The 25,474-nt window shown below is 27.3% G+C and overlaps 2 protein-coding genes across 4 annotated transcripts; one reads left to right on the plus strand and one right to left on the minus strand.

The window, feature by feature from the left end:
* LOC107455172 (KICSTOR subunit 2) lies at positions 1 to 23,951 on the minus strand. Of its 3 annotated transcripts, XM_071182517.1 has the most exons (12): positions 23,867 to 23,951; positions 23,778 to 23,828; positions 19,718 to 19,836; positions 18,409 to 18,555; positions 16,411 to 16,745; positions 15,306 to 15,443; positions 11,826 to 11,958; positions 10,495 to 10,584; positions 6,730 to 6,824; positions 6,384 to 6,546; positions 3,379 to 3,492; positions 1 to 453 (listed from the first exon to the last, which is right to left on the minus strand). In XM_071182517.1, the coding sequence occupies exons 3-12, from the start codon at positions 19,820 to 19,822 to the stop codon at positions 280 to 282; spliced, it is 1,494 nt and encodes a 497-aa protein (XP_071038618.1). In that variant the 5' UTR covers positions 19,823 to 19,836; positions 23,778 to 23,828; positions 23,867 to 23,951; the 3' UTR covers positions 1 to 279. The 3 variants fall into 3 exon arrangements, with proteins under 3 accessions (XP_071038618.1, XP_042905972.1, XP_071038619.1); XM_043050038.2 differs by having other exon boundaries at positions 23,778 to 23,918; XM_071182518.1 differs by lacking the exon at positions 23,778 to 23,828 and having other exon boundaries at positions 23,889 to 23,911.
* A 259-nt stretch (positions 23,952 to 24,210) lies between these two features.
* Positions 24,211 to 25,210, plus strand: LOC107455194 (Hexamethylene bisacetamide inducible). The gene has a single exon (XM_016072682.3). The coding sequence runs from the start codon at positions 24,211 to 24,213 to the stop codon at positions 25,078 to 25,080; it is 870 nt and encodes a 289-aa protein (XP_015928168.1). The 3' UTR covers positions 25,081 to 25,210.
* The last annotated feature ends 264 nt before the right edge of the window (positions 25,211 to 25,474 follow it).

The raw sequence follows: 25,474 nt of genomic DNA on the forward strand, positions 1-25,474 counted from the left end.
TTGAGGGTGTCATGATGAATATTTTTATTTAATTTTCAAATAACTGCTGAAAATTTCTAGAATCACTTTAGAAAAAATTAGTATAAGAAGCTGAAGTCTCCTTTTTATAAATAAACTAAATGTTTTAAAGATTTGTAATCTATTTAATTAGTAAATGTTAAAATCTGACATTTAAACCATACAACATAAATATACATTTATATATATCAAAAGTGATTATAAATTTCGATATAAAATTTGAATCAACAAATCAATGCCACAAGAAATGTTTGGAGTAGATTATTTAGAACCAGGCTTCAAACTTGAAAATAATTTGTTTCCTCTCAATTGAGTGCAGATACCGTGCATAAACCTATGGATATGAGTGTCTCTGTCTGTTTTTTTACTTTCGAAAATTACAACTAGTGTCATTCTTGCTTCAATTTTAGACATGAAGTATGTTGCATTCATCCTCTGAAATAAAAAACACAACAACTTAGGACTGGTCATAATGTATAGTATCTAAAAAAACTAAACTCAGTGACACGACAGCCTATAGAGGCCTAAGGCCTACTGTGCCCATCTCAGTTTTCTTGGGCTCTGGGGTGCAGGAGCAGATGTTCCGGTTAGGTGGTCAGCCAAACGCGGAACCCCCAGTGTTTAGTTCCCATGCATACTTCGTACTCATTTATCGACCAGAGGCTGAGTCAACCTTGCCTGGCCCGAGGATCGAACCCAACACCTGTGGCAAGGGAGCGCGAAGCGCTACCACTCAGTCACCGGGCATCAATGTATAGTATCAAAGAAATAAAAAAATAAAGCCCAAATAAAATTTTAAATACCTGGTATTGTTTTAATATACTAATGAAATTATAAATTCCATACTAACTAATGCTACAAATTCGTAACTAACATTTACAAATTCTTTCACTGTTTCGATTAAAATATTGTATTATTTTAGCTGAAATGCAAAATTCTGCATTAGTGTACAGTGCACCAAAAAGCAGACCACCCTGAATAACTTTTGATCTAATAATCGGATTTTTACATTTTATGACTCAATCTTAATGGTTCGAGGGGATGACCTCAAATATGCTAATAATAAGAGTAGACGATGTTTTAAGTTACGAAATCAGACACAAAAACGTACAATCTCTGAATAAACATACTATTCTTTTTCTAACTCTTACGTTTAGTAGCCGTAATTAGAGAAACATAGTCCCAATAGTTTGGCCTGGAACGCTTCAAAGTTTGGACCCGTAATGTTAATTTTATTTTTTGGGTATTTCACTATATCTCAAGAACTGTTTAAATTAATTGAAACAAATAGAATTAAATTAATTAAAATTCGATTTCTCAGGAACTATTCAGCCGATTTTGCTCAAGTTTTGTATTATTGGGTCCAAAGCACCCAGATTGTAGCTATGACCTATTTTCTTGAGGTCAGAACTTATGCCTGATTCAGATTATGCCTGCCTGATTTAGAGCTCTATTTATTTTTATTCAATTTTAACAATAACTTAGTCACATGACAAATATAGCTCAACACTGAAAAATGGCATGAAAATCCAAAGCAAATCTGCAAAACAAAATGCAGATTTGCATTTTGTTTTGCAAGTTAGCTGAACAAATTCAGCTAACTCACGATTTTATCAGATAAGGGTTATAATTATTTTTTTTTTAGAATCTTTAGTGGTCTACTTTAGAAGATCTTATAGTCAAAGTTTGTATTGCAATCTATGCATTAAGAACCTTGGGTCTGTACCAGTGGTTCCCTAAAGATGCTTCCCAAAACCCAAGAATTCCGAGAAAGAATCACAGGGGCTTCAAGAATTGGAACTTTTTAGCTTGAAATACATTAATTCATTATATAATATTTAGGCTAGTGTTATGAAATTATTTAAATAAAATGCAAATAAAAAATTAAATTTTAAAATTTAAAAAAATTATTAAAAAAAATTATGAAAAGAATATGTTGCTATAAAAAAATACATTATTTTCCACTGAATTTTTCAATTAAAAAGATATGCACGAAACAAATTCAGAACTTGACTAGATGCCTCATTATACTCGCGAATTCAACTGTGTCACATAAAACCCTGTTTCAAGTCTATTATTAAAGAGTAAAAGAAAAGAAAAAAAATTCATTCTTCACATTAAATATTCTAAAATTTACTCTTGTTCTCTTTCTTAAATTAATATGTTCATATGCTAATAAACTTTATTTATCAGGGATGAGAGTAGTCAGAGAGTAAAAAAGAGGAAATGCAGGAATATATATACAGTCAAACCCCGTTAACACGAAATCGTCGGGACCACCGAAATTTTTCGTGTTAACCGAATTTCGTGTTAACCGTTTAGGTAGTGGCGGCATCTAGTCAACAATTATTGAACTACTAAACAATTACTTATATATTACAGTTCTTAAAAGTTACTAATGAAGACATATTGCAAATTTAAGTGAATTTAACATAAAATTAAAAATACTAAAAACAATGAACATTTAAAAATAACTTGAAATTTGGAGAAGAAATAATGAAGTGAATTGAACNTTCTGCTAAAAGAAAGTCGATCATTTAGAGTTCCATTGCCGAAAGAAACTGAACAGCTGCTCTAGACACAATTACTAATCAAATAAAATTAGACTACGTATGTCATTTATTGAGGTATTGCCAGATTAATATACATGAAAAACTTCACTTTAGTTTTTTTTCTCACTTGTTTATATTTAAAAAAAACTATAAAAAATGTTGAAATTTGTTACACAAATATGTTGTGAAAAAAAATAACTTGATGTATAACAGAAAAAAAAACATTTTGAGATAGTGATTATAAGTTTAGATTCAGTTACATAAAACTATGACATTTTATACTACAATTTTAGAATTTCTTACATTATAATAGTATACAATAATTGTTACATCAATTCTTATGTTTAAACTCTTTTCAAGAATTGAACAAAAAAATCATTTAAATTATTTTTAAATTTAAATTTTTGTTTTGAAATTGAGAACTGTATCATTTACATAAAAATTTGATAACATAAAACATTATTTAAACATATTTTAAGAGTACCCCATTCTTGCTAATATTTTTGGAAATATCTCGGTCATCTTACTAAATGTGCTAGATTTGTTAAAAGACTTAGATATTATTTAAGCCGCAGAGCTCATGATTAGTCATGATTTTTTAAAATTTACTTATTATTGAACTTTAAGCGAGTAGCTTTCTTGCAACAAAAATCTGGTTTATCCCTATGTTGTTCAATAAGAAAAGTTGAGTATAGTAAGAAAAATTTATCTAAGGGCTCAAAGCTTGGATGGTTAAAAAGTTATATTTAAATGGAAAAGTTATTAAACAATTTTTATGCTATATTTAAATTTATTATAGAATACTTACAAGATCATAAAATGAGACAGCAGTATCAGTGTTTCTAATATCTTGTTCTTTGTTATTCATGATCATTACAACACTTGGCCAATGACAAGAATGTTTTTCTTGAGAGAAAAAATTCTGAAAAAAAGGAAAGAAAAATTCACTTTAATATAAAGAGAAAATTTTGTTTAATGCTTTGAAAGTCTAAAATATACTAGGTTAACAGTATTAATCTCAAGTATTAATACTGTTAACCACCTAGTAAAATAGTATTAATCTCATGTAAGTGAAAAAAAAACAAGTTAGAAAAAGACAATTATTAATAGTTTACTATAGATTACTGTTGTAGAATGATTCAGTGGCAAATGGTTGCATTGAATAAAGAGGTCATATTTGATAACAAAGAAATTAAATAGCAGTAAAACAATTAAAACCAACAATATGATGGTATGGTATTTTTAGAGCTTTCCAATAAACCATCTATTGCCTGCCACGTAAGTATTAATACAGAATTATTGTGAGTGATTACAATGCCCTCTTTTGGTCAGGCAGAAATTCGTAAAAATTACAATAAATTACAGTTTACAATCTCTGCTCAAAAGCCGACCGGCCTGTGTAGGAGTCAGGGAACTGGCCTTGCATCAGAAAGGTTCTGGGTTCGAATCCCAGGCAAGGCATGGATGTCCTTTCCTTCTCTGTACTATCTGTCCTTGCTGTGGGAGCAACGTTGGCCCACCTAATATAGTGCTCTAGCAAGAGTGGCCAACAAATCTACCCTTCAGATGCCCGTATGACGAAAGCCCAAGTCAAAATTCCGGAAAATTCCACGAGTTAAAGAAAAAAAAAAAAAAACAGTTTAAATTGAAATATTAGAAAAAAATATAAACACGGTTTTTTTTCCTTTTTCTCAATATTTCTTAGTTTACTTAAAATATATTTAAAATTTTACACATATCTATGATGACATGGAGAAGTAATTAAAATTTACAAATATGTCTTTCTTTCTTGAGTTATGATTATAACAACTATTTACTGATAAAAAATGAACATTAATCATGAATATAAGCTTATAAAGTAAAGTCTCTCTGTCTCTCTCTTACAAACAAATAAAATAAACTGTGTTTTTAAACCTTTGAAAATTTGATTTCCGGAAACTTCTGTGATCAATGATTTTTTGAAACATCTGGACCTTCGATCTCCGGAAACTTCCGGATCACTGTTAGCGAAAATTCCGGAAATCCGGATTTTTTCCGGAGCACAATCAGCCCTGCGAAAGATCATTTTCCAGGGCGGCGTTGGAAAAAAAATAATTGCTCAAAACAGTGACTACCAACAGCGATACTAGCTCCATAGCAGCACATGTATTGACATAGATTAGTAAACAATAGCGCTCGCTACCAGCTCAACACAGTATTTCCGCACACATATTCTTTTGTGAAATATACCTATTTAGTTCCTCTCTATCTGCCTCTATATATAGTTTTGAAACACCCTGTACACATAAAACTGTATATTCAATATTTCAACCCTATTAGTATATTAAAATAAATGTTTAAGAATTATGAATACTTAGTTACCAGTTATAAGGACCATGAAGCTAAGTCTGCTATATATGTATATAGATATGTTTATGCATATATGGGTGTACACGTTTATACCAGTGTTAGGGACGGGAAATGGAATAACATAGTTCTTATAACCATTAAGTACATAATTATGGTAATACTTATTTAGAATTTATAATGAACATGCTTCTGATTTCAAAGAAATGTTAAGATTTATAATATAAATTAGAGATGTATGATTACCATTACAGTTAATTTTAAGTCACATGTTAATGATAAAAGAAAATTTCCCTTCCAAAGTAACAGTTACTAGCTATGGCTATTTTTCTCTATTAGCTCTATTATATCAAGAGCTATATATTTTATTTCACCAATAGTTGAAACGCCTTAGATATTCTGTTAAAATTTTTTCTTACGTGAATGAAATGTTTTTGAGAGTCCAAGAGACTTGTAACAGGAATTGAACAGGAATTGTCCTAATTTGTAACAGGAATTGTTTATCAAAAATTTAAAAAAAAATTTTGTAAAATGAAATTAAACTACTTGTAAAGTAGCTATATAAGCACTGTAAAAACATCTTTTAATATTTGACCTGCCTTTTGTTAAATGTTATCTCAATCCCCTTCCTTAAATGCAGGAATTTTTATTTTTAATAAATGTTTGAAATCAACTGATAAAACAGGTTAATGAAAAGAATTAAAAAAAAAACATTTAAAAATGCATTGAAGTATTATTACATTATTATGAACAACCACTCCTCGAGTTCTACGAATTTATTGTATAAAATAATATAATATTTCGAGCATAAAATTTTATACAAATTAATGTTTTCAAACACAATCACATTTTATATAAATAATCGCAATTCATAACATCTGCTGAAATGATATTGTACTCGGATACTGGGCCAACAATGTAAATTGCCACAGATAAAGAAATAAATTGTCAAATATTCTACAGTAGGGAACCGATTATCCGGAACGATCGGGACCATCGCTATTCCGGATAACTGATTTTTCCGGTTTTCTGAATCGCTACAAAAAGCTGTTTTTTTTTACTGTTAAACCCAACTAAAGAAAGAAAAATAATAATTTGAAAATAATCTTAAATAGAAGAAAAAACGATGAAGTAATACACTAATGATTATTTTCAAAATGATGGTAAGGTAAACATCTTTCAAAATAGAAAGAAAAATCCCAAAATCCTATGAGGAAAAAAAAAAAATTTTTTTTTTGAAAATGGCGGGAAAATTTATTGAATTTCGTTCCGGTTTTCTGATTTCCGGATAACGGGTTCTGTACTGTAGTTGCATTCAAAACTATGAAATTATTTGGTAAAATTAAGAACACGATGCCAAGGTTGCTACATAAAGAAATATGAGATTTTAAACATATGGTACAGATTTACATCACTATGCATTATTAACCCTGGTGAAAATAAACATAAAAATTTAAGTTCACTCACTGGAGGATAAGAAACTATTGTTGGAAATGAATCAAGCCCTTTGGGTGCTTCATAATGTTTACCAGGACAGGTGTATCCATGACCAGCATATCCCTCAAGACCATTTGTATCAAGAACGATGGCTAAACAGGCAACATCATAACGTTTTTGAAATGTCATAATCCTGAAATTGTATTCATTTCTTAAGATGGAAAACAAATATGATTTTTCTTTTTAAAAAAAAGTCGTGCTTTTCTGAGTGAAAAAATTTTAACGAATTACATAATAAATAAAACATAAAAATAAGGATGAAATCAAATGGCATTATAGCTAAGAATAAGGAAAATTGTTTTCAAGGAAAACATACTTGGAGAAATAGTCGACAGAAGCTTTGGAACAAAAACTTTTCATTTCCGGAGGAGTAGTTTGCTTGCTTAAATTTTCATGAAAATATAATGTGAACTAGAAATAAAAAAATATAAAAAATGAGCATTTCTCAAAAAAAAAAAAAATATTTAAAGCAATGTAATATAAATATTTTTTAAAGCATTTATGATATACAAAAATAACAAGCATCAAATAACTATTATGGAATATAAAATTGCATTGCGAAATTAACTATCAAGTTCACTTTTTTATGATTATTATTGTAAATAAAGTTTATAACAGTGCAAATTCAATTTAAAGTTTTAAATCAGCATAAAATAAAAATATATAATTTTATTATAGAAGCACATAATAAAAAAACAGAATAAATGTTTTGATATAATTTTAAAAACCATTCTGTTAAAGAATGCATCTAAAGATGGTAATTAAGTATTATATGTACTAAAAAAATATGAATGAAAATTTTGTTAAATCAAGTTCACTTTTTTATGCTGTATATAAAGTTTATAATAGGGTGAATTCAATTTGAAGTTTTAAATTAGCATAAAATAAAAATTTATAATTTTATTATATAAGCATAAAAAATAATTTGAACAAATGTTTTTATATACTTTAAAAAAATTTTTTTTTTAAAGAATGCAACTAAAAATGGTAATTAAGTATTAAACTAAAAAAATATGTATTAAAATTTTGTTAAAAAATATCATTTTTTGCATTCAATGAGGTGATTTCAAATTAAATAAAAAAATACTAGTCTAACTTCATTTTATAGCAAAAACTTCTGAGCACAAGAAAAAGGCTAATATTTAAAATATATTTTAATTAAAAAATTTTCTGTTTTGTAAATTTTGCATAAAATTTGTAACAAAATTATGTTTGGAACAATATGAATCAAACAAAATGTTTCAAACTTTGGATGGCATTTTGGTTAAAATGAAAGAAAAAAAAAAGATTTTTAATTGTAAAATTAATCTTTCAATTTTGAATATTTTACATTTATTACAAATATTTGCAAAATTCATCAAGATTCATAGTTTTTCAATGAACACAAAGATTAAAGACGGTAAGTTTTGTATTCTTATACAATAATGAATAATCCTACAAACTGTAATACATTATAAAATTTTTAACAATAACAAAAAAAGATTTGAAAAAAAAAATAGTTATTCAAATTCATTGGAAGCATCACATTTTAATAAATTTTGTGTGTGACTGAACTATAGATAAATCGTGCATAGAATTAAAACTTTTTTTCTATTTGGCTAGAATGGGTAAACATTTAGATAGTCCATAGGGTTGAGAATACTTTAGGTTAAACTATATTGTTACCATTATCTAAGTTCATTCGTGATTTATTCATGAAATAAAATTGTGATCAACAATATTTTAATTAAAAAAAACTTATCTTTTTATTTATAAATGTTGTTCAGTGAAAAATAAGTAATAAAAATATATAAATTACCAGACCTTCAAAACACCTTTGTAATATTTTTTAAAAAAAAAGTCAATAATTCATCAGTTTTAACATTCCATATTTGTAATAAATTATATTTACAGTAGGTTATATTTAATTATTTTAAAAATATTCAAATGAGGCTTAACAGATTTATGTTGCAGAAATCATTTTGAAAATATGTACAAATTTAGTAAAATCAGATAAAATAAAAATTATACAAATTAAATTTAATATTTAAAAATTATTTTTATATTATGACTGATTTCTTGTAGTATAAGGGTGTTACATAATTATATCATAAAAGTTTTGTAATTTAAATATCAGTATTTTTAATGTGTAGTTAGAATTTAATAAACAATGAGCCAGGGTTGGGGTTTTGGACAGGATATGTGGGTTTTACTGTCGTAAACTGTCCTAAACTGACTAAAACTGTCCAAAATCTTAAAGTATCCAAAACCTTGAACTTTGGTAAAAATTCTATAGGTGTAACCATTGCACACATAATAATTACATATCTTAGATACTTTTTATACAATTTGCTTTAACTTATTAAAGGAAAATAATATAATAGGAAAAGATTTATAACTTTTGAAGCTTCACAAGTTATTGAACAACAAAAGTGAATACCTTACCCTTTAAATATGAATAATTGTGCTTTTAATACTGATAAATTATGTTTTTGCATAAGGATAAATAATGCAATATTAAAAATAATAATAAACTTTTATAACAAAACAAAAACTTGTCTTTTATGTTTCTTGTTCAAAAATTAACCTTTTATTTTTCACAATATTTTTTTTAAAATTGTGACATAATTTGAATAAAAAGCTGTTGGACAAAGGGGTTTTAGACAGGACGGTTTAAACCGTGGATCCATTCTGTCCTAAATCTTGCCAACTCTGCAATGAGCTATTTAAAAACTAGAAAACATTTTTAAACAATTGAAAACTTTAAAATTACTATAACCTACTTACTATTCCCTGGATTCTAATATTAAAAAATTGGACATGGATGTCAACATCAGTAATTGCTCATAAAACTACGTAAAACAAAAAAACAAATTTAAAGTTTATAAGAAACAGTGAACCATAAAAATTAGTGATTCACAGATAATAAAAATCTTCTTGTTTCTTATATATAGAAATAAAGATTGCTGTACAGGAATTAGATGATGCGACACGACCACAGTTAAAATGAATGTTACGAAATGTTAAAATGAAAAAAAGTACCATTGTATTATCAGCATACATTTTATTATTTTCATATACCTCTTCTTATCTTTAATTAGTGTTCTGATAACATTTTGTCATTGTAAAAAATGAAAACCAACAATTATCACCAAAAGTATAATAGGATTAAAAGACAGTACAGAATAGGAATGACCAGTCAAAATATCACGTAACAGAATCTTGTGCAGACAAAATATTGCAGAAATAATAAAATAATAGCCAGATAAAAATTATATTTATTGTAAGAATTTCATGCAAAATTTTATTTAAGAAGTGAAATGTAAATATATTTCCTGCAGATAAATATTTTGCTGCTATTGCACTCAATTAACCATTACACTTTGAGAAATTATAATTTTTTTTATTATCAATTTACATTTTGTAAAACAGCTTAACCTAGTTTTATCAATATTCTAATTAAATTTCATTTTATAAGATTATAAGCCTTAAAAATAGGAAGTCCATACCAATAAATCATAAAAAAATGACGTAAAACAAAAGGAAAATTAAATCTTCATATTGCATAGTAACAAAATTGACTTAATGCATATAAAGTAGTCTAAGTACAGTAGGGAACCGATTATCCGGAAAGATCGGGACCATCGCTATTCCGTATAACTGATTTTTCCGGTTTTCTGAATCACTACAAAAAGCCGTTTTTTTTATTGTTAAACCCAACTAAAAAAAATTTATGGAAATAATCTTAAAAAGAAGAAAAAACGATGAAGTAATACACTAATGATTATTTCCAAAGTGATGGTAAGGTAAACATCTTTCAAAAAAGAAAGAAAAATCCTAAAATCTTATGAGGAAAAAAAATATTTTTTTAAAAAATGGCGGGAAAATTTCTCGAATTTCGTTTCGGTTTTTTGGTTTTCTGATTTCCGGATAACGGGTTCTGTACTGTATTACATTTTAAAACTAACTGGATTCAAAACAACAACTTAGTAATAACTTAGTCAATAACATCAAAAACTCAAAATTAATAATTCAACAAAACAAAAAATATCTTTAGTATATAACAAAGGAAACAGAGGAAAGCAGAAGACAATATGCATACTTTTGAGACTAGAGCAGATTTCAAAGTTCTCAACCAATTGTATAGAAGAGGAGGAGGTGCTGGTTTAAAAAAGCTAGATGACTTTTTCACCTATAAAAATTGAAAATTTTTTATTAAAAAAAGCTTCACAAAATCCATTTATTAATAAAGCATTGAAAATTTCATTTGATACTGTCACTGCACATCATAAAAATGCACTCCTATTTGCTCTTAGTCTGGAGTTTACATTATAAAAAAATTATATACATGTATACAAAAATAAATAATACATATTACATATCTGCCAACATTGGAGAATTCTAATAACAGAGATTTTACTAGCGACACTTTTTAGGCTACGAGTAAAGTTTTGATGCATCATGCACAATCATGTAAGTCAAAAAGAGAAATTAAAAATAATATAATTTGGCAGACTTAATTCTTACATTACTTTATTCTTACATTTCGCGAAGTAAAAATTATGTACATAAATATTAATCTTAAGAAGATTTTTTAAACCATTATTTATAATTACTTCAACTATTAACACTCAACATACTGTTGTACTGGCAATAGTACCATCTGGGTTACCAGGAATAAGAGAGGTATTTTGGTCATCAGAGGATATTTTATTGCCAAAAATTATTTTTCAATTTCTTCAAGAAATATGGAGAAATTTGAGAATATACGGTTAAACAGGAGATAGTCGTAAAATACAGGAGTCTTCAATAAAAAACAGGAGACTTGGCAGGTATGATATTACAACAGAAGGGACAATAAGACTAAAAAAATGTCCCGGACTTGTCCAGATTAAACTTATTGAATTTCCTTGGTTTTATGAAATTGGTGGCATAAAAGTGATCATTAATTTTTTTGGCTTTGGTTTATTCTGATGAATAAAATATAATACAAAATATTAATAGCTTGTAACATAAGTTGAAAATAATGTTTTCTTCTTTTAATTACAAGATCAAAAAAATGGACTTCTAGGTACTTCAAACTCAAATTAATTTCTTTTCTTTGAATTTTTGGATATTTTAGTTTAATTCCCTGAAACTTGTCTAATTTTTCTATTATGATAAGATTCACTGATTTTCCTACTCTGTAGTCACCCGGAATAATTAATCGATTGCAGAGGGTTCACATTACTTAAAGATGCATCTGATTACTAATTTAAAATTAGGTTTAGAGCAGTGAAAGAAAAAAAAATATTTATTTTAATTAATTTTGATGTTACAGTTTTTTGAGAAATTACTTACTGTTATATTTTTTTAAGAAAAAAAAGTTTCCCATACAATAAATTTAAAAAAAATCTAAATTAAAAAAGAAAAAAACTACTTATATGAAATTACATCTTTCGGTAATGAGAGCCAGGCACCTAATTTTGAATGAGCATCATGCAAGCACAACAGTGAAGGCAAAAATCTCCAGTTTTGCATGTGTATTTCAGCTTCAAGTAATTTCACCAAAATCTCACATTCAGAGCTACAAAAGAAACATGCATATACTTTTATAAATCATTCTAAAACAGTCTTTTATTTCAAAAGACTTAAAATATTTTTTTACAAAATTAGTAATATGTAATTTTGAGTTACCTAATTTATATAAGGTGTTTCGAAATTAATCAAAAAGAGTTTTGGAACATTATACTGGATATTCAATTTTACATAATATCAATTTTAAAAAAAGTGCAAGAAGATATGAATGTATGGATTTCTGCATTCTGCTTAGGAAATTATAATTTTATTTTCATAAAATTTTGTAAATTTAAAATTAGTAAATTTAAAATAATAAATTTGTTGTAAATTTAAAAGCTGGCGCAGTCTACTAAAAACTCTATAAAATAATTTTTTATGCTGCATGTCAGATCATTTCAACTGAAATATTTGCATGGGAATCTACTAATTTTGTCCACCGATTGCATTATGTTATTGCTGCAAATGGTGATTATTTTGAAAACATTATTTTTTAGATTAATCTCTTTCATCATCAATATCTGTTGACAAACTTTGCAGTTAATTTTATAAACTTTGGTGAGAATAAATTGCCTAGTTTAGGAATATACTTTTTTATCATCTTTTGTTTTTATTCTTTTTGATTTCATTTGTCATTTTTGAAGTGGTCTATAATATATATATAACATAATAAATAAATACAAAAAACATGAAGAAAATTAAGAAAAACAATAGACTATAATAATTGCAATAAACAATAATTCACACTATTGTATTGATATATTTTGTTTTGGCTATATTGATACAATATTAGAAAGCACTCTTTTTTGCGGATATAATCGTGTGGGCTGATTGAAATATTATATCTTTCATTTTCGGATATTTTAAAAAAAAATTTGTCCCCCCCCCCCGTTTTTCATTGTTCTGTAATTTCTCCCTTGTTTTATCTACATTTTTGAACTTATATACATATATGGATATATATATATGTATATATATACAGTAGAGCGCCGATTATCCGAACGTCCAATTATCCGAACCATGTCCGAATTCGTTTCTTTTTTTTCTATTTAAAGTTTAGAATAATTTTTAACTTATCGACAATTTTTCTAAATTTAGAAGAATTAATAATATCCACTACATCTGAAGACCATATTTAATTTACAACCTTTTTTAGCAGTTTTCTTATAGTAGCCGATACATACATGCATTGTTATACAGTTAAACCTACATACCCCTTTAGCCCTCTTCCACTGAAAACTATTTGAATCAAGAATGCGAGTTTTAATTTGACAGTCTACAATGGTTGAAAAGAGGAAGAAGTTTATGAATAGATATGTGCTGAAGATTTACAATAGGGGGATGGGTACTTGTCACTTATTGTTAATGATTAGTGATTACAGTGCTTGGAATCTTAAATCTAGGAATAAAATTCTTAACAAATAAATAAATGAAACAGAAGCTTCTGAACCAGTAGATCTTCCCGATGAAAAGATGCCAGGTTATACAGCAGAAGAAATAGAAGACTAGTGTCGAGACACTGAAAATCACCCAGAACTTCAAATTTTAAATGATAATGGAATTGATGCTGAAATTTTGCATGAAAATCGGAACTCCACAGACGAAGAGAAAGAAGTAGGTGATCAATTTCAAGATAGTGGACCTTCTCATATAGAGGCATGCAATTCACTAAATATTGCAATGAATTGGCTAAAACGTCAAAATGATGTTGATCCAGTTCAGTTGATTTATTTAAAAAGAATAAGGGATATGGCTGCTCAAAAAAGAGCATCTTCTTTGAAACAAAAGTCTTTCCCGTATTTCTCTTGCAATGGAAGATAAGAAAAAAAAAATTTAAAATCAGTAATTGATAAAAAAAATTTATAAAAAGCTGAAATATGGTAAAAATAATTCAAAATGAAAAAAAAAAGTTTAAAAAAATAAAATAAAAAGTATTTAAAAATTGAAAAAAAAAAAAACAACTTTTAAACACGCCAGGACTATATTAGATAGTACTCTGCCAGTCCTAAGTCTAGAAAATATGTGAAGGGAAGTTAGTGCATAAATAATAATAATTTAAACAACTTTCCAATTATCCGAACTTTTTATTATCCGAACCATGTTCGGTCCCGAGCAGTTCGGATAATTGGCGCTCTACTGTATATATGCATGTATATATACATACAGTTGAACCCTGCTTTAAAATTTTCAGTCGGACTAGAGTTAAAAACGCACTAAGTGGAAAACGAGGGTAAAAAAAAAATATATATTTTTCAAAATGTAACACTTACGAGATGACTATTAGAAAAAATGTGTAATCATTACTTTAGATACAATTTACCCAACAATGTTCTTTTTCAAAACTTACTATTGTTCACAAATTTGCTTTTTGGTTTACATTTGAAAATAAATATTGTTTCAGAGTTTTTATGCTTTGGAACTCTTGTACAACTGTGGATATAGCTGTTGATATTTTTTACTTATCTTCATCGTTTTTATAACTATCATCGGAAGCAGGCATTAAACTAGATATTGAAGGAGTTAACAAGCAATAGGGATGTGTGTTGCAGTCGATATACATATCAGCAACAAATCTTTAGCCATGCAATGTTATTCTGAAGAGCCAATGTTCCTGTCGGATCCAGAGAAGACTACATTAATAAAACCACATTCGAAATGCATTTTATTCAACACTGTCAAAATCAAATTCAAAGCTTCGAGGACATTCATTTTTTGTTATGAAAGCATCTTGCAAGTCACCAGAATCAGAAAAAGAAATGATTACTTAAACAGGTGGTAAGCATAACATTCTTTAAATGATTGAATAATTCTATGATTCAAAGATTGAAAAGAGGAGTGGAAAAAACTCACTTGCAAAAATTGCAATTTAATCTCCCATACTTACTTAGTTTTACCACACTTCTTCTACTTAGCCCATCACACCACCTTTCTGATTTTGACAAATTGGTTCCCTCTCACAGATAAAAGGACGATGAGATTGAAAAGAAAGAATGTCAGAACAGCTTCCAACAATTATTAAACCAGCCTCTATTCCTTTTTATAAAAGAAAAAATATTACGAACGTTTGTGTGAACTTTGTAGAGAAAAAATGGTTTTGATCTGCAAGAAAAACATATAAAGCAGGATTTCTTTACAAAGATCCTGAGATAATTTAATATTACTGGAAAAGGCTATTATCACGATACAGCAGAAAGAAAATGACAAAGGAAGCGGGATAACCTATGAAACAGATAACGTAAAGAGGTTTCATTGTATATATATATTGTACCTAAAAGCAATTCAAATTTTAGTACAAGTTAGACAAGAGGCTGAAAAGAATATTTTTTTTCTTAGAATAGTAAAAATAAATTTGAATACCTAAAAGAGGACTTTAGTGGTGATAACATAGGATGATGGAAAAGTTTCTGATTTGATTTTACAATATCTGATATCATCGCTAATAGCTGTTCAAACTTCATAAATCTAGTTGAACTCATGGAATGCATTTTTTCATAACTAAGTATCAGCTAAGAAAATATATGTTATATTACATAGAAATTTTTCATAAAGGTATATAAATAATGAGAAATGCAAAACATGCATGCATATTAGGCACAGTATTTATAAAATATAATTTATAGATTCTTTTTTTTAAAGAACATAGGCAAGTTATATTTTACAACAGTGATGCATAAGCAAGGTTTTCCCTTTCTAAAAAAAACAAAAAAACAATGATAATGTAAAAGGAATTTAATTTTTACCTTTGATTTTAATTTTCCTTTTGTGAGAATTCATTTTTGCATTTAGAGCTGCAATTTATTTGTTACATTAGAAGATAATATCCATAACTTTTTTTTTTAAATACATGGTGATTAACTCACTGTGAATATAGAAAAACACATGTAGGTTGAGGTTAAACAACAAATTTAATGAGGCTTAATATATATATATAGCTCAAAAATAATAAACATAAGAATGACTATAATAAGAAAAGAAAGAAATTTAGAGGATTTTACATGGAAAAAAAAACAGGCATTTTTATTCATGGGCACAGGATAACACGTACTTTAATTACTGTTATAAAATAATAAATCTGTTAAATTTAAGCTGCTATGAATTTGGCAGAAAGTTTAGGCAGAATATTTCAAGACAGAAAGTCTGAGCTCATGCATATGTCATACGTTAATGTATAATTCGAAGTCTGATACGTCATAGGTAAATTGAAAAACTTGGCTTTCAACAAATGTCTGTTGTAATTTTGCAACGAACCGGTTTGGAAAAGTTTCCAGTGTTATCTATTCGTGTTTGACAGTTTTTAAGCGTAATGAACCCACTTAACTTTATGCTAATTAGGGAATATGTCATCAATTGCTAAATTTTCATGTTAGTAGTAAATTTTATGTTTCATTAAAAAATAATCAGTTCCGATATATGTAACATTTTTTATCATAACTTGCTTAAATAGAACAAATATGAAGGATACAACTCCATTGTCTTCAAGCGTGCCCTAACATAACTCAATAATTGTCCACATAAATGACTAGCTAAATTTTCCAGAATATCTTCCCCAAGGTAAGTAGGAAAAGTGTGTACACTACCACGTGCTGAGCTACCAATACTTATAGAACTAGCAGTTGATCCAGAAACTTCACTGCAGGCACTGATTGGAGAAGGTGATGGCAGGGCAGTGGGTGGAGAGGGTGTTCGACAGGATGATGTTGGAGACATGGTAGGTGTTGATACAGGAGTTATATAGTGTTTGTCTTCAAGTTTTTGATACTCATTTAAAAGGGTTTCATAGGTTGATTTTAAGGTACTCTGAAAGTTAAAAGTAATAATGTTCAATTGAACTAAAAATACAAAAATTGTTATCAACAATAATAGTGAAACTAATAAAACATTCTGAAAATTTCATTATTTTTGTTACCTCATGTTTTTTTTTAAATAAAACATTTATAGAACTTATTATAAAAGTATGACTCTAAAAATGCTGCAATTCTTAAAAATCAACGCAGTTTGTTTTCTGGAGCAAAATTAATCTTTTATTATAAAAACAATGATTTCATACACAGTCAAACCAATAATATTGAACTGTGTTATATAGTAAAATCAACGTAGTTTGTTTTCTGGAGCAAAATTAATCGTTTATTATAAAAACAATGATTTCATACACAGTTAAACCAATAATATCGAACTGTGTTAAATAGTATTAAGCATTTATTTTATAAAAAAAGGGGGGGGGGGCAAAATCATAGCAAACTGACCACCAGTTTATGTAATCTGTTGACAAGTGAAGTAAACTAAATTTGACTGGAATTGTTACGAAATTCTAATTTAAATACTTTATAAGTTGACCACATGATAAAATAAAAACTGTTTGTAAAATATTTATGTATCAGTATTTAACTTAATGTGCAGAATTTTAAAAGTTCCTAAGAGTTTTAAAGATACGTACTTTACCATGTAACAAAAAAAAATAAATCAATTTCTAATTAGGTGGTAAGGCTAAGAGCACTAATTTGCTGCCCAAAAGATCAACATATACAGTTAATATTGTACATTAATGCAGAAAAACTAAGATAGCATTTTGTTTTTTTGATACTTTTATAAATAAAAAATGACTCAGAAAAATAAGTATAGTTAAAAATTTAGGTTTTGAGTTTATGTATAAAGAAAAATAGGGTTTTAAATGAAAAAATTCAAGTCATATTTTATTATCTTAGAATCATTATTGAGGATTTTTTTAAATTTTTTTTTTACAGAAAACATATGTCTATGCTCTTTACATCTATTCCAAGTCATGAAAAATCATTCCAAAAATAACAATTTTGAATTTTTGTACAGAAAGAAAACTGAAGGAAGGGTCAATTCTCTTTATTGGCATTTTTCTTTAAAGTTTGAATCAAAAGTCAGTGAGGGTCACTCAATATAGGAAGAGATCTACTATTATATCAAACATATATCTAATTCAAATGAAAAAGGGTGGCAAAGTTGTAATAATTTGGTCAAAATTTTAACTCAATAATAATTTTAAATGCCTGTTTATAATGACAAACTTGGCCTTCCTCCGTTATTAAAAGAATATATATTATCAGTAATTTTCTTATTTATTGTGTAGTTGAAATCTATTTTAAGAGTAAAAACTTTTTTTACAAGTGTTAAATTGTGATAATTGTTTTCTGTGAATAAAACATGCTGAAATTTATTTTTTTAGAAAAAGGATTAAATGTTAACTTAAAAGTTAAATGATATTCAGAAACTACGAAACGTAATGACTTTTAATGCCGTGACAAACATTTAACTAGAATTTCAGATGGAAGGATGTTGAAGGAGTTTATTTATTTATTTTTTTAGTTTGAGAAAATCTCTTCAAGAAACTTTTTGAAATTAATTCTAAATATAAAAGCTTCAAATATAGGTGAAATTTATTTCAATAAAAGTAAAATAGTTTAGAATACAATAAGAATGTAAATTTTCTCACATCCTTTCGTAAAAAACCCTTTGGTCCAAGGAACATAAAATTTGAATAACTCTTTTCAGCAGGAGCTAAAGCTGCAAAGGCTGACAAGGCAGAACTAAAGAAAGGGGCAACTGCATGATTTTTTACTGCTACATCTCGTTCTTTTTCCTAAAAAGAAATCCAGAAATAAGAACATACTAAAAAATATATAAGTCAAGTTTTGTTGGCAAAAAATCTTTTTTTTTAAATTTACAAACTGGTACAATGTTTTGCTATTATTTTTTAACTAATTTTTATACATTAAAATGAAAAACATTGGAATAAGTCTTATTACAGACAATACAGAAATAAATTAATAAAAGTAATTGAAAGAAATTAAAAAAACTAAGCATTTAAAATTTCATAACAATTTAAGACACAAACAAAGACATGATATCATATGAACATTTCATATTTTGTCATAACATATATTGTTATTGTAATACATATCTTATCACTAAAATTTTCTCTGAACTTTTCTTTCCATTTAAATTCATTAATGCTTATGGTTCACTTTTAGTAATAATTGAAATTATAACCAATTATCACAAAATTTATTAGTTAATCATCAATAGTGGTGACATTATAAAGTCGTGTAGTATCTGAAGTAAAAGCAAAATAAAAGTTAACAAAAATTAGAAGATTATCATTTAAAAATGTTTTCTACTTCTTAAATGTTTTCTAAGCTAGTTTTAAGATTTAAATCAAATGTTTTGCAATAATATTTATTTAAATGCACATAGTATCAACAGGGGTGATTGTGAGCCCAACTCGAAAATCCTGAAAATTTCTTGAATAAAATCATTAATGATGCATTTCAAAAAAATTTGTCTTTATAAATTTAAATTATTGATATTTTCAAAACATGAAATTCTAAATAAATTACATGCAGCATAATTTAAATGAATAATTATTTATAAGTCACCTTTTTTCTCTAATCATATTCTACCAGAAAAAATATTTACAAATGAAAGAGTATAAATTCTAGTTCTAATATTTTTAAATAAAATGTACAAGAAATTTTTTACACAAATGTGATCGATGATTTCGTGGAAATGCACAGATCGCGGTCAGTGAAAAATCCGGATTTTTTCTGGAGCACAGTCATCTCTGTATCAATAAATAGTCACAGAAATAAAACAATCATGTACTATATTTTTTGTTAACTTTTCAATATTTATAATTTTAATAATTTATTTTAAAACACACATCCCGTAAGTGATGAAAGTAAAAGCTTTAATACATTTTATTAACAGCACATTTAAAACTATTTTTTATGTATTATACATACCAAAAATTCTTTTGCTTTGTCATACGCAAAATTTCCTAACAGACTGAAATACTCATCTAGAATAGCTTGCTGTTTAGCAATGATATCTTCAACGTTCTCAGACATTTTTCCAATTTAATCTAAAATAAATATTTCAAAAGATTAAAACTATAACGTCAGGTTAAAAATAAGTAGGTATTTAACATCTAACAATAGCCATTATGTACGTTCTTTTTCACTTTTGTAGCCTATGAATAGGTAAATAATAGGTGCTTATAAGATGATTATATTTCATAAAAACATTACATAAAAAAAGGTTAATAATAGTGACAAGAATGATATTTTCATCAAAATATTAATTACACACACAGATAGGTATGAACTATGAGCATTATAGGTAAAAAACAAAAGTTAAATGAGCCACTATGTACTCAATAAAGTCTGTATTCTTTGTGTGATCCCCTTAATATAATCTAGTTTTTTCTTAATGATTGATACATAAAGACCCGTTTGCTATTGCATTGATGGAATATATATTTTTTTATAACCAATTAGATAAACTGAACTCAATCATTTATTCTAATATAGCAAATGAAACATTGATAAATTTTTTCAGTTCCCATAAAAATCACTGCAAAATAAATTTAAAACATTTTTGCTATTCTAAAACAAAATACTTTGCTTCTAACTGACAATAGATAATTTAATTAAGCAAAAGTTTCAGATAAATTGTTAGAAACATTACTTCTTTTGATACAACCACACATTAAAAGAGGAACTCCTTGGAATGTATTCCAATGAAGGAAGAGTGTGACATAATCTTCTAAACTCTCTCCTTAATAGTCAAAAAATTAACGCAATATAAAATAATAATCAAACAATAAAGAATAATCAAAATTGTATATTGCACCATTATCAGGAAATCAAGGTTGTAATAATTTAGTTTTATTATCCCATATGATCAGGGTATACTGAACATAAAATCCTGAGTGCATTCAATAGGTTAAAAAGATGTCAAATTTTTTTTTATTTTTACATTTCCTTTCTTAAGCGCACAGTAAATTGATTAATTATTATATAAAATAATAATCGAACATAATCAATATTGTTTGATTACATAAAATAATAATCAAACAATAAAGAATAATCAAAATTGTATATTGCACCATTTTCAGGAAATCAAGGTTGTAATAATTTAGTTTTCATATCCCATATGATCAGGGTATACTGAACATAAAATCCTGAGTGCATTCAATAGGTTAAAAAGATGTCACAATTTTTTTTATTTTTACATTTCTTTTCTTAAGAACACAATAAATTTATTCAGAATTTTTTTGTTTTTGTTTTTGAAAATTTTAATCCATTTTATGAAATTTTATAGTCTCAGTTAAAACTTGTGGTTTTTGCAGTTATCCAGAAGAATGCTTTTTTATCAAAAATGGTTGTCCAAAACCAGCATATAATTTATAATGTTTTTCATTAATTATGAATTTCATGTTTTTAAACAGCACTTTTAATCCATAAGTAAAAATCAGCTCAGTTATTATCAATTTCTCAGTTAATTTCCTTATCTTCACAATGTAGGGTGACCCGGGGTAATTCACGATCACTCTGTTTCTGGGGTAAATAATGATCACCTAAGTTTTATTTTAAATTTTTTTTTTTTTAAAATTTGAGACATGGACAAGAATGCTTGTACATTTTACTAAAATATAACTACATTTACTTAATAATAGTTTTTTGTTTAATCTAACAAAATAAGTATCTTTTAAACTGCTTTCTGTATTTTCCATTTCAAAGATGGGTTTCAAAATGTGCACATTTCTGCAAAGATTCCCCTCCTTCTCTTAATAATAAATATTTTGAGTTACTTTCTTTTTCTTTGATATAAAAATAGAGTAAGCTTTTGTTTAATTGTTTCGCATCTACTGTAAACATTGTAATTAATTATAGGAAACTATATCAAATGTTGCCCCTACACATGGGGTAATTATTGATCACTGGGGTAATTCCTGATCACTGTCATTTTTTCTTATAAATAGTATAAAAAATAGCTAATAAATAGCGGATTGTCCTTTCTTAAATAACAGTTCATATTTATTAAGTGGAACAACTATAAAATGTATTTTAACTGTAATCACAAAATTTGCTTTTAACTGTATACAAGACAAATATGTTCTGATTTTCACCATTGATGGTTTGCCTTACCTTGCTTCTATCTTAATTTTATGTGTGTACATTGTTAGAATAATTTTTAAGTTTATAAATTTGCCTAATATAAGTAGTGTGAAAAATTATAAGCCTAAAAAAATACTAAGCTTCCAGAAAGCAAAATTAGTGAATTTCTTTTAATGATTGAAAATGAAAATTTCAGTGTGAAAGCTGCTGTCAGAGCTGTTGACATACCTTACTTAACTTTACACTCTCACTTAATGAAGTTAAAAAATCCAGCAAAAGTAACCTATGCGGCAACTCTTTCTTATATTCTAGTAGAACATTAGAATGAGTTGGCTGCTTGCCTAAAATGTATGGCATGAAGCAAAGATTTTTGGAAAATTTAAAGTGTTAATCCTTATTCTTGCTTTTAAATAAATCGTTTTATTAGCTGCTTAAACATATCTCTTTGACTTATTTGTTTGATCTTGATGTCTTATTTGTTAATTACCACTGCATAATTACTTTTAAACAGCCCCTTTACTATAAAAAGTGGTGATCAGTAATTACCCCAGAAATGATCAATAGAAGAGGTAATTCCTGATCACTAAAAATTTAAAATCTTTTAAATTCTAATTAGATTTTCAAACAAAAGAAGGTAGCATAGGACTCATCTCATATAGCCTCAAACTTCCAGTAAATATTAAAATTCTATCTTGAATAGTTTTTTCACAAAATAGATGTTTGCATTTTTTGATCAGGAATTACCCCNAAAATAATAATCAAACATAATCAAAATTGTTTGATTATATAAAATAATAATCAAATAATAAAGAATAATCAAAATTGTATATTGTACCATTATCAGGAAATCAAGGTTGTAATAATTTAGTTTTCTTATCCCATATGATCAGGGTATACTGAACATAAAATCCTAAGTGCATTCAATAGGTCAAAAAGATGTCAAATTTTTTTTTATTTTTACATTTCTTTTCTTAAGAACACAATACATTTATTCATAATTTTTTTGTTTTTTTTTTGAAAATTTTAATCCATTTTTTTATGAAATTTTATAGTCTCAGTTAAAACTTGTGGTTTTTGCAGTTATCCATAAGAATGTTTTTTTAATCAAAAATGGTTGTCCAAAACCAGCATATAATTTATAATGTTTTTCATTAATTATGAATTTCATGTTTTTAAACAGCACTTTTAATCCATAAGTAAAAATCAGCTCAATTATTATCAATTTCTCAGTTAATTTCCTTACCTCCACAATGTAGTTTTATTTCGACAAAATATGTTGAGTATATATTAGCCATGAGTGGTATTTTTGAGCAATTAAGAAGCAACTACTGCATGTTTACTAGAAAAGTATTATCTATAATCCTGTGTTTTAATAAATATTGAGACTTCTTAAAATGTAACAGCTAATTTTAATTTTTCAACAGTGGTGAGGGAAGAAGCAGGGAACATTTCTAATGTGTGTTTATTAAAGGTTAATCTTTCAGACATTATTTTCAAAATTCAACTAATTTCAAAGCATAGGGAAAAAAAATTAATTAACTAAGAAAGAATCACGAAAGTATGGACATAGCGATTTAACAATTTTTTTCTATAAATTTTTTGGTCTATATACAAGTTTTAAGATATAAATAATTTTATAATGGAAATAATCTAATGCTCTTTCGAAAAGCGATATTGAATAAACTTCAACTATGGCAAACGTTGGCGGGGATAAGCCCTTTTTCAATAATTAGAAATTTCCGAAAGTTCTCTTCAATATTTTAGACAAATAAAGAAAATTTTCATGATTCAAAAACGATTTAAATCCACCTATGTTAAAAAAAAGAGACATACATAATAATCTTTTTCAAGTTATTTAGAACATGTAATAAAATTTTATCTCGTGTACAAATATTTATCTTACCAAAGCAAACTATTTTTAGTTGAAAACAATCCATTGAATAAAAATATAAAAACTAAATTATAAGAGCTAACATGACTTATTAGATTCTGACAAGTTTTGGTTTAAATTTACTTTTGTAATCGAGCTCGTTGTAATCGAGTGACAATGACAACATTAATTTACTTTAAAAGATCGAACATGGAGAATATTATTGTACGCTTTGACCTAAACTCGTAAAAACTAAACTTGCAACTTGTTTTTATCGAAAAATCAATTTGAAACTTCAACTTCAACTAACAATAAAAACAAAAAGTTAGATGATGAAATCAAAATTAGTAAATAAGCGATAAGCAGAGAGCTCGCAGCACTTAACTATACTCAATACTCAAATTAGTAACTGCTGAGTATCAAACAAATTTAATATTCTTTTGCAAACGTTTTCGAATTTAAAACTATGTCTGACTCTGAAAAAAGTGAAAAAGATCAATTTAAAAGTGCTGCTACTGATGAAGAGCAAATGCCTATTGATGATAGTGAGATGAATAATGAGGAATCTAATCGCATCTGTGAAAAACTTGAAAACATTGACGTAGGAGCTCCTTCAATTCGAGTTCGTACAGAGAATCCATCTCACCATGATATAACTGATATTTTGAATTTAGAACATGACGCATCTTGTGGAGAGTTTGCCAGCGAAATAAAGGAACTACCGGAATCTAAACACAAATCACCCACATCAAAGCAAAAGCATCGATCAAGAGTCTTAAAGAAAAAATCAAAGCCTATGAAAAAGCGAAAATGGAGGCCTCTGTGGAAACTCACTCGTAAAGAACGGGAAAAAGTCCACGAGCGGGAGCTGAAAAGAATTCAGAGAGATCGGGATGCTCTTCTTGCTGCTGGAGTAGCTTTAGCACCCCATAATACCAGTGACTTTTTGATAAAAGATAGAGGTTTGTCATCACCAGAGGATTTTTGCTTAGATAGAGAGGTATATTGTCGAGAAGATTCTTTTGACAAGGACTTTGAGGAAGAGTATGAGAACTATTACAGTAGTTACCTTCAGAAGTTGACCAAATTTGAATTGATAGAGCGATGGATTGACGCGGAAGATAGGATTGAAGTTTTGGAAAAACAACTTAATGTCATTAGGGAACGGAAAAGATTGTTAGGATTGAGTGGAATTGATGTAGACTCTGAGATGGCCAAAATCGAAGTGTTTAAGGACGAGATTAATAAACTAGCTCAGGAAAACGATGAGTTATATCAGAAGAATACTCATCTGGAAAAGTATGTGACTGAATGTAGTGATAATGTTGATATGTAGTTATAATCGTTGTGATATTGTCTATGTGTAACAGTCTCTAGATAGTTTATATTGTGTTATTTTAGTTTAATGCATTAGTTCATCATGTTTTTATGATCCTTTAGAATGAAATAAATAAGCTTCAACATTATGTTTATTTTAATTAAGGTTTCATTTGTGCGTTTTTTTCAATAAGAAATTTATTTAAGAACAATGGATAAAAGTTTGCAATTGAACGTTACTCTTATTTGTGGCGAGTTTATTTAATAGGAAAGTAAATCAAGAATAAATTGCATAATGATAAAACAAGACCTGTAGTATCCTGAAAGTGATGTCAATGAAAGCGAAGAATATCATGGTAAGCAGAAATGAAGTTTATGCAAAATTTGTTGTGATACCAAGTAGTATTTGAATC

This window comes from Parasteatoda tepidariorum, chromosome 6 (genome assembly GCF_043381705.1).
Source record: "Parasteatoda tepidariorum isolate YZ-2023 chromosome 6, CAS_Ptep_4.0, whole genome shotgun sequence".
In the NCBI taxonomy this organism is placed as follows: domain Eukaryota; kingdom Metazoa; phylum Arthropoda; class Arachnida; order Araneae; family Theridiidae; genus Parasteatoda; species Parasteatoda tepidariorum.